The sequence below is a fragment of the Anoplophora glabripennis genome, unplaced genomic scaffold (assembly GCF_000390285.2).
Source record: "Anoplophora glabripennis isolate ALB-LARVAE unplaced genomic scaffold, Agla_2.0 scaffold461, whole genome shotgun sequence".
Lineage (NCBI taxonomy): Eukaryota > Metazoa > Arthropoda > Insecta > Coleoptera > Cerambycidae > Anoplophora > Anoplophora glabripennis.
The window spans coordinates 76,960-88,057 of NW_019416554.1; the positions used below are offsets into that span (position 1 = coordinate 76,960).

Sequence of the window (11,098 nt, forward strand, 5' to 3'; positions counted from 1 at the left end):
CATGGCGCGCGCGAGCGCCTCGTTTGGTTTGCATGCGCATCCCGTTCCCCTGTGATAGCATCGATCAATCGAGCGAAGGAAAGGATTAAAATTGGCAGATCTTTGCATCAATCAAACAAATTCCTTGATTCGTTTGTTTATTTTGGAGAAAAAAAGTGTTTACAAAGTAAAAAGTTATATGTAATAGTTTTGTCTTCTTGTATATTAGTTTTATTATACTATATTATCGATGTAGCAAATATTTTTTTAGAAATTGTTACTACGATTAAATTACTAACCTAACCTAGATGTTTATAAATTTAGTAATTTAACAGCAACAAGTACGTTAAGTAACTAGAGACATAATAATATCTATGTAAAAATAACAAAAGTAATATATTATTGATGTGTTGATTTCTGTTGATTCTTAGTTAATAAACATAGTTTTTAATATAATGCTTATCTGTTGATTTTTAAATACCAAGAATTATTTATTCATATTTCATTTGATTAAATATAAACATTCCACAATAATAGCATTATTATTTTCATATATAAATATATTTTTAAATCTCTTGCGGGAATTACAGCGGGATCCCGCTGTAAAGGCGAATTTACCGCAAATTTCCAACTGGAAAAAAAAAGACTGCGGGATTGCAAACCCTAACGTCAATCAATGACATTATTATCCTGTAACACCCGTGGTGCCTTTAAGGTTTAATAATCTACCAGTCCATTGTTAAATTCGAAATTTCTTTTACTGATGACATGACCTTTAATTTTTTTATTGACATTAGTAAACGTTACTTGTAAATACTATTATTGAACTGATTATTCCCATTATATTTTTTTTATTTTCGCTACCAAATAATATTCTCTGAGAACTACAATCTTATTAAATCTTCTCCAGGAGTTCAAATTTGAGTCGGAATTACTTTATTCTCAAAACCAAGGATTTTTTTTAAACATAATTTTGGATTGAAAATCGAAAAAATGTCTGCTGAAGATAGTGAGAATTTCTTAGGTNTATTCTCTGAGAACTACAATCTTATTAAATCTTCTCCAGGAGTTCAAATTTGAGTCGGAATTACTTTATTCTCAAAACCAAGGATTTTTTTTAAACATAATTTTGGATTGAAAATCGAAAAAATGTCTGCTGAAGATAGTGAGAATTTCTTAGGTAAAGGGAAGAGATAACAATCATTAAATAATCCATAATTTCTACGTCACTGATTTTCTTGAATTTTTGTGCGTTTTAAATCAAATTGTTACAGATATATTTATTGAACACTGTGGTCACTGAATATTTAAAAAAAAATCATTCAATTCAAATCATTCAACCACGTCAATATTTAAATAAGTTTTTAAACCAAATAGCGAATATCATTTCTACAATAAACCGGATAATTTCAATCTGTTGGACATATTAATTACAATGGTTTATAATTTCAGTATGACATCACGTCGTATTGTAAAAAAATACACACACACACTTGTTAGCAGAAAAAATTAATTGTCTCTAATTAGCAGATGTAATTAACGAAGGAAATTATTCGATGAGTGGGTGTTTTATAAATTTCTAGAATGCTTAGGGGGCGATTTCAAGAGAGCGCATATATTTTGTACATAAAGATTAATAATTTGAACTGAATTTGTGTACAGGGTTTTTCCTTAAAAACATACAGAGTGAATATTTAATTAATTTGAAAAATTATCAGAATATCAACACGACTAACAAGAAATTAAATAATATTGAAAAATATTCGGTTATATGTGAAGATTTGAGAATTTTTTCAAAAATGACACATTCTAACAAATATAATATTTGTTTATTTATTTTTATGTCTAAAAAATTAAGTAGGCTTTGTCAAGAACAGAAAAATTATTTTCTGTGTATGAGCAATAGCTCTATTTGGAAAAGTTGTACAGAGCCTAAAATTTGTTTCCATGTTCTATATATTTGTTTTTAAACTGAGATATGCAAAAAAAAACAAATTTCTACAATAAATATTGCAATTTCGTTCGGGTTTCGTAATCATATTTGTTTTATAGGTTTTATATGTCCTCCCAGCTAACAATTTCATGTTCTATAAAAATCGTAAGAACGTTTCCAGAGCAAATTTTATAGAGGAATGTTTGTTCTAAGAACAATTTCAAAATGTTCTTACAACACTTATACCATAAAAATGGGCACCGTTCTATAGAACTTTTTTGTTCTTTAAGCTGTTCTGTAAGGTCTGCAGGATATACTTATAGAATTGTTGAATAAACGTTCTCATAGGTCTTAAAGAATTTTTATAACACAGTTACAAAGCAGTTCTAAAATGCTATCTTAGAATTCTGGTATAGAACTAATAAAAAAACTCTTATATAATTATTCTTTAGCAGCGCATATTGTTTCATTATACAATTTCTGTGTTGCATGGTATTCTATTTAGAGTACTTTAAAATCGTTTAATTGTATCTTTTTAAAAACAAAATGTTTCTGTATCGCATCACAACGCTGTACATGTCAGAAACAATATCAAGATGGACCTAATGAACCTGCATAAGAGTACTCACATCATTACGAATTGGTTAGTTGGTTTGTACAGAGTCCATTAGCAGTACATTTTAATGCGAAAAAAGCTTTATCGTAAAATATATGGTACATAATGGTAATTTTTTTACGCGCGCTCAGTTTACCTTATATTTCCTACGATGTTGGAAATTTAATAAAAAAAAATGTTTTCTAAATTGATGAATTTAGCAACCAACTATATATAAAATAGTCAGAAAGTAAATATAATCCATATTATTGATATCATTTCACCTATTTATATTGTATATATTTTTAATTATGATTTTTTTCTTTTTTCATAATATGGCGACAGAAAGAAAGGCTTTATCTTGGACTTTCAACATGGATTCTCACTAATATGACATTTTTGTGTTGTAATGATTATAGAGCACATATGCGTCGTAAGCAGCTACTATATACATATCTATGCCATTTAATATCCACAGTGTTGTCATATTTTACGATATTTTTTGAACCATAAGGTTGAATATATTTTAAAATAAGTTCTATTTATAATTTATTTGAGGCGTGTTCACATTTATTTATTTTTTTTTGTTTTATTGGGATTTTCGCCTCATCTTGAAACTATTATATTCTAACAGTAGGTTGAACAAATTTTATATTTTGGTAATTTCAATTATTTTAATCTTGCTTAATAAAGCTAATAAAATTATTTAACTTCAGCATCTAGAAGTATAAAAGAATAAGGTTTGGAATGGTCGAAATTAAATATTTTTCTAAATTTCTATAAGGAAAAATCAAATTCTATTAGTAATTAAATAAGTCCCATCTATCGTTATGAAATTTTCTTTAAGCAAGCAGATAAATTCTATAAGTCACGACCATATTATACAAATTTCCCCGTTATGCTTTGATCAAAATATTTCGTCCTTTTGCTGGCAGGTCTCGTTAGATGGGGGCCTAGTATCTATACCTGCATAGATAAATTATTTTCTTGAGAAAATGTGAATACGTCAAAATAATTAAACTTCAACATGATAACGTTAAAAATTATTTACTTGCTTGATATATGTGATGACATTTAAAAAAAATAAGTCAATATAAATAATTCAAGTTTACATTCAAAAATAGATCAAAAAATCAATGTATTATACTAATTTTAATCCCTTATTTAAAGAAGTTCATAAATAAGGGATTAAAATTAAGTATCTAAATAATTTTTAACGTTATTATTTTCACGTATTAACATTTTCTCAAGAAAATAATTTTTATATGTAGGTATAATAGTGATATTATTTTCAACAAGATATGTTGCACAAAACTCGTACACCCAACACATCAAAATAAACTCTTGCAACATGGCGTCAAATAAAGTATGGTTACCTATGGTAGTTCTGTATAGCGTTTTTATGGAACAAAAAGGCTTGTATTACTTATTTGCTCAATAATAATTTTATAACAACTGTATTATTATTCTCTATAAATGCCTTAAAGAGTTTTTTCTCTTAAGTTCGATAGCAGCTTCCATATCTATAATTTGTTATCCGCAGCAGAATGGTAACTTTGCAACCCCTTACACAATAGTTCTCTAAAGAAACTATAAGAGACATTACGGAATAATTTTATAACAGTGTCACAACAGATGGTATATTTCTATAAGGCACTATTTTGCATCGGTTTTACAATAATTTAATTCTATAAGCACCGTTGCTGTAAAATTGTGTTACTGTACACACTTATAGGGTCACATTAGCAGTTATCTTATAAATGTTCTATAAATTATGCTCTAAGAAAGTTCTTGCAACAAATTTGTAAAACAATTCCGTTTCTGAAGGCAAAATAGTCTCATGTGCCACTTTAATGCGACAATTCAGTATTCTAGATACAACATTAACAAAATATAAAACTCGTATTACTCTAAATTTATAGAACTATTTTGCTAGCTGGGCTGGTATTGTAAAAAAATTAAACGCACACGCAAAGTAAATAATTACTTCTAATTAGCGAAACTATAATGTGATTGATGATTTCGATATATGAATGAAGAGGCGTTACGTGGTAATTTCAGGAAAACAAGTGATTTTATTAGATGGAATTAATATTTCGTATGCACATGGTGATTCATAATTATTTTTTTATTGCGATTCTGATATTTCAATTAAACAAAATGTAGACGAAAGTACTGTGGAATGGAAATATACGAAAAAAATACAGCAAAAAAAATAATGCCGAAAAAAACTTTTCCAGAAAATGATAAGTCACATTATCAACTTTTTGGTGATTCATTTGGCTCCCGGTTTTAACCGGAAATCAATTTCATCGTCATTTACAAGCGAAATAATGGAAGAAATGGAAACATTCATACATTCTATGTACGCATAATTAAAAAATTTTGTCATTTAAAATAGTAAGCAATGTAATATACTTCTATCATAAATATTTGATATCAGTGATACAATCTTACAAGCAATAATTGTTTTTCAGAGGACATTTTCCAAATTTATGAAACTGCATCTACTTTAAAAACAATGATTTTTATTTTTTTTTATTGTTATGCCTATGAGATATCAAACGGATAACATAGCATGTATTGCTGAAATCGTAATAAAAACACCATCTAGAGCAACTAAATTATACGAGGTTAGTCAAAAATAAATAGACACTAAATTAAACCAAAAGTTGAACAAATGATTGACTATTATCAAAAAGTTTGTAGTATCACTTTATATTATTTTCTGCAAATATATACAGTTTTTTACAAAATATTCGTTTTTTGTCGTATCTTAAATGATGTTCAATTGTTTTTGAGATAATTGTTGGCCACAAATTTTAAAAGATAAAGCAGGTAATAATAGAATAAACATCTCAACTATGGAAAAGGCAAAAACAAACATATGTAAACTGTCAAAATTAATTCAAGACGAAATGTCATTATAGTCCAGGAAAATTAGACATACAAAGATGGAATAAACGAACACTTTTACTCTGAGATTTGTTTATAGAAAAGTGTACTTAGGTTTTCAGATCAGAAAACATTATATCATACACGCAACTACAGCGTTTCGATATATACAGTGTATTTTTTTTATTTGAAGTGACAGACTATTAGGTATTTCCAAATTATAAGTTGTAGGAAATAACTTGACTAAGCTTTCCGGTGTTGCCAAATTTCTTCAGTAAATATTTTTTAAATGGCAATACTGTATTCTTTTAAAATAATTTGACAAATCTTCAAATTCTAAATAAAGAATGTTATGCCACATTTCTTTATTGGAGTAGCCATTTTAGAACATTTGGCAAAAACAACGAACATAATCTGAACTTGTGTTGTTTAAAAGGCCCCATCATTGTGCTGTCATTGTGTTATTTGACACCTGTTTATTTGAATGTGTATAAAAATAACGTTTTAATTCAGTTGCTAAGATGATTTTGAGCCTTTTGCAGATCCTTGGACACACACACACTACCAATTGTTTTTGTTGTACTAATTTATTTCTTAAAAACTTCAGATTTGGAAAAGCTTATCGCTATGACTTGCACCGAATTCAGCGCACGCATTGCGTAGACTTAAGCCACCAACACGAAGAAAAATTAATTCAACTTTCTCTTTTGAATTAAAAAACTGATTCATCTTAACAACTGAATAAAAACGTTATTTTTATAAACATTCAAATACAACAGCTGTCAAATAACACAATGAGAGCACAATAATGATGGCTCCTTTCAAACAAAACAATTTTTATTTAATTTCCAAGGCCTACTATTGCTATGTTAGCTTCTTTTAATTCCTACCGACTGCGCATTATTTTCGTTGTTTCTGCTGATTGTTCTAAAACGGTTACTTCAATAAAGAAATGCGACATAACATTATTCATTTAGAATTTGAAGATTTGTCAAATTATGTAAAAAGATACGGTGTTGCCATTTCAAAGAAGTATTGTTTTAGTAGCTAGTGTAGAAATCTGGCAACATCAAAAAGCAGTATTTGTACATTTTTTTAGTTAAGTTATTTCCTACAACACTGCATTTGGAAGTAGTAGTTTATCATTTCAAATAAAAAAGTTGACTTGTCAGGTTTTTAAAAAATTACACTGTATATATGATTTTTCAGGTTTTTCTGACCAAAAACCGCCATTATCTCAATGAAGATGCATTTTTTCGAAAAAAGGTTTCAAATAAAAGTTATTCAAAATTAAATTTTCTACAAAATGATTTTCGATTTTCCCAATAGTTTCCTCGTATATTTTTTCAATGAAGTACAGATTATGTCAAAATTAACGTTTAGGAGCTAAACTAAGTAAAGGTAATATTTATGAGCATCAAACGTATCATTTTAAAGGTTTTTCGACGGTGTACATTACGAATTAATTATGCGCTTTTTAATATTTTCTAGAAAAATCTGTTTCCATTGAAATTTTTTGCGACAGCGATAAAGCAATTTTACATAAAAAACCTAGATTATATAAAAAATTGTTAAAAATAATAAATAAAAAAGTTGCTTTTTAAATATAAATAAATAAAAAAAATTACACTGATTTTTTTTTGTTATGCATTTGCAGCCTCAGATAATTCATTTCCTATTGTTATCAAGTATGAATTTTCAGTTTCATTATATTAAAAAAAAATTATTTTTAATATTCAAAGTAAAAAAAAATCAAAGAAAACAGATTGTTCTGGAAAATATTAAAAAGCCCATAATTAATTTGTATTCTACAACCCCGAAAACTTATAAAATGATACTTTGATAATTATAAATATTCAAACCTCGGAAAACTATATAAGATTTTCAGAGAATTTTCCGCAATTTTCTTTTCCCTAATTCACTTTTGTTATTTATAAATGAATTGACCATTATTTTGGTTCCAAAACATTAATTTTCATGTAATCTGTACTTAATTTAAAAAATATACCAGAAAACTTGGGAAAATCGAAATTTTTCATAGGAGTAATTTTGTAGAAAATTTAATTTTGACCAACTTTCATGAGAAACTTTTTTTCGAAAAAATACATCTTCATTGAGATATGTAAAAAAATGTAAAAAAATCTCAGAGTAAAAAAGTTCGCTCATTTTTTTCTTATTTTCTTGTACTATTATATTACGTTCAGAAGACGAAAGCATATAGATTTTCGAAACTTTAACAACTTTTTAAAGCGTGCGATATATAGCGATGTGTTTTTTGTATTTTATATATGTCTGCTTTTCTCAGTGTGAGATTTTTTGTTAGGCAAATCTATTTTCACAAAAATAACCCTTCGTCCTTTTGGCGCAAAGGTTTATTTATTTCCTTTTTTAAATTTTGTCACACGTTGCAAATTAGGCAATAAATAATAGACCGATCGAAATAACTCATTTATAGGAGAAAAAAAAATTGTTACCTGGACTTTTATAAGTGGAAATAGTAAAGGGGCATATAATAAACGTAAAATAAATAAATGCGTGAGCAGGGGCGGCGGAGGGTTGATTTGGGGGGTTGAAAAGGGGTGAAAAATGGTATCATTGAGATTTCTGGCGAAAGTTGATGTCAAACAAAAAAGTATCCAATACAAAAGTTATAGATCATGAAAAAATCTACAACTCTTGTAGAGGGCACTTTTGAAGATAACCTCAAAATTTCCGAGAAAAATGCGAAAAACAGGTTTTTTCCTTTTTTTTCGTTTTTTATTTCTCATTTCCGCAAAAATAATTTAATTTTGACGAAACTTGGTGAAAGTATACTTTGCTGTGTCTTAAATAACCACAATTTTTTTTAGATAAAAAAATCAAGAAGTTTCCGAGATATTCATATTTTCCGGTCTGAAACACTTTTTTTTCAAAGAAAAATTCTACTTAAAAAAATCATCGTACAGAGTTCTGCCGGTAATCATTTTTTTCGTTTTGACATATACTTTTTGGTGAAATAAAAAAAATTGGAATCGCAGTTCAAAAACATGCTCAAAAATGCAAAAAAGAAAAATGACTCTTGCAGAAATGAATTTTTCAGTAATTATTGTTGATAGTTTGTTTAAATTTAAAGAAAATTCAAAAACTGATTACACCATTCGATTGTACGGAAAAAATACAAAAGAAACTGTGTCTCATTGTTTGACCCGAAATTTTATTTTTGTACAGTATTGCTATAAACATAATATTTTTTTTTCGTAGGATCGATTAATGTACTTATTTTTTTTAACTTTGAATTGAATTCATAGATGTATAAGCGACTCTTTAATTAAATTATGTAAAATTCAGATTTTTGCTTTCAAAATTTAAAAAATATTTACAAAGGATATTTACAGTTAATAATACTAGGCGAATCTTGGTCTTTTTGGCAACTTTTTAAATTGATCTTCATCGTCCTATCCTTCATTAAACTGGGTTTCTTCCTGATCTTCAAACGTTTCTTCGATATCACTTAATTCTTCGGTTAATTGATCTTCCGGGTTCAAGCAAAGACTGGGCTGCTCGATTTCATTTGAAATGTCTTCGGAATCACTGAAATTTTCTGAAATTTTGTCAAGGTTCAAACAATTGTCCGAACCATGACATTTTGTACATAAATCTGTACATCGCAGTCCATGTTTTCGACACCCGCATCTATTACCGTCACAACTGGTTTCGCAGCTGCAAGAGATTGTTTTTATTAAATCTTCAGGAACGACTGAAACTTCTGTAAAGCGAGGCATGAGTATTTTGGAATTATTCGCAATTACTTCTTTCCAGCCCCACTTGGTTGCAGTTATTTTGTTTCCAAGCCACGTCTGAAGCTGAAAGTATGCTCTATAGGAGTGTTGTGTAGCTGCTCCGACAGTTGGTGGTAATTTTTCTAATTTAAAAGTAGACTTTGCAGTTAATACTTTGTATTGCTGAAATCTCAAATCATCCAGAGATAATTTATCATTTGTGCATTTGTAAATAGACGAAATTAATTTACAACCATTTCGAACAATGACTTTTGATTCTGCATTAGTCTCATAAAAAGGTTTTACCAACGGTAATAGATGCGGGTGTCGAAAACATGGAGTGCGATGTACAGATTTATGTACAAAATGTCATGGTTCGGACAATTGTTTGAACGTTGACAAAATTTCGGAAAATTTCAGTGATTCCGAAGACATTTCACATGAAATTGAGAAGCCCAGTCTTTGCTTGAACCCGGAAGATCAATTAAACGAAGAATTAAGTGATATCAAAGAAACGTTTGAAGAACAGGAAGACTGGGTTCTAATGAAGGATCGGACGATGAAGTTCAAGTTAAAAGGCTGCCAAAAAGACCAAGATTCGCCTAGTATTATTAACTGTAAATATCCTTTGTAAATATTTTTTAAATTTTGAAAGCAAAAATCTGAATTTTACATAATTTAATTAAAGAGTCGCTTATACATCTATGAATTCAATTCAAAGTTAAAAAAAATAAGTACATTAATCGATCCTACGAAAAAAAATATTATGTTTATAGCAATACTGTACAAAAATAAAATTTCGGGTCAAACAATGAGACACAGTTTCTTTTGTATTTTTTCCGTACAATCGAATGGTGTAATCAGTTTTTGAATTTTCTTTAAATTTAAACAAACTATCAACAATAATTACTGAAAAACTCATTTCTGCAAGAGTCATTTTTCTTTTTTGCATTTTTGAGCATGTTTTTGAACTGCGATTCCAATTTTTTTTATTTCACCAAAAAGTATATGTCAAAACGAAAAAAATGATTACCGGCAGAACTCTGTACGATGATTTTTTTAAGTAGAATTTTTCTTTGAAAAAAAAGTGTTTCAGACCGGAAAATATGAATATCTCGGAAACTTCTTGATTTTTTTATCTAAAAAAAATTGTGGTTATTTAAGACACAGGAAAGTATACTTTCACCAAGTTTCGTCAAAATTAAATTATTTTTGCGGAAATGAGAAATAAAAAACGAAAAAAAAGAAAAAAACCTGTTTTTCGCATTTTTCTCGGAAATTTTGAGGTTATCTTCAAAAGTGCCCTCTACAAGAGTTGTAGATTTTTTCATGATCTATAACTTTTGTATTGGATACTTTTTTGTTTGACATCAACTTTCGCCAGAAATCTCAATGATACCATTTTTCACCCCTCTTCAACCCCCCAAATCAACCCTCCGCCGCCCCTGCTCACGCATTTATTTTTTTTACGTTTATTATAAGCCCCTTTACCATTTCCACTTATAAAAGTCCAGGTAACAATTTTTTTTTCTCTAAGTGTAATTTGGTTGGACTATAAGGAAAAAAAACGGAAATTATGCCACAAATGAATAACGTTAGCAGTATCAAAAGGATACATTCAAATTTTTATCTCGTTACTAGACAAAAGGAAAGCCGAAGCCCCGCAGCGTCGGGCTCGTCACCTGTCACCTGCCTCGGCCAAATTGGCGCAACTTGTTGCTCTCGACCCCAAATTAAAAATGAAAAATCGCAGAGGCACGTCTCCGGTGCGGCGGAAGAACGTGGACAAAAAAGCCATAAATCACTCGCAATACTCACGGGATACTCGTCGTACTTCACGCCCAGCTGGTAATCGGGGTAGTCGTCGCTCTTGTGGTAGCCGTCGACCTCGACACCCATCACAACACATGCGGTCACCAGGAATAGCACGCGATGCAT

At 29.1% G+C, this 11,098-nt stretch overlaps 1 protein-coding gene across 1 annotated transcript in view; it reads right to left on the reverse strand.

Moving 5' to 3' along the window:
• The window catches only part of LOC108910605, a 64,731-nt gene extending 53,633 nt beyond the window's left edge, over window positions 1-11,098 (reverse strand). Inside the window, exon 1 of the mRNA XM_018715277.1 lies at window positions 10,979-11,098. Coding sequence (XP_018570793.1) covers window positions 10,979-11,098 — 120 coding nt within the window. The remainder of the gene's footprint in view (window positions 1-10,978) is intronic.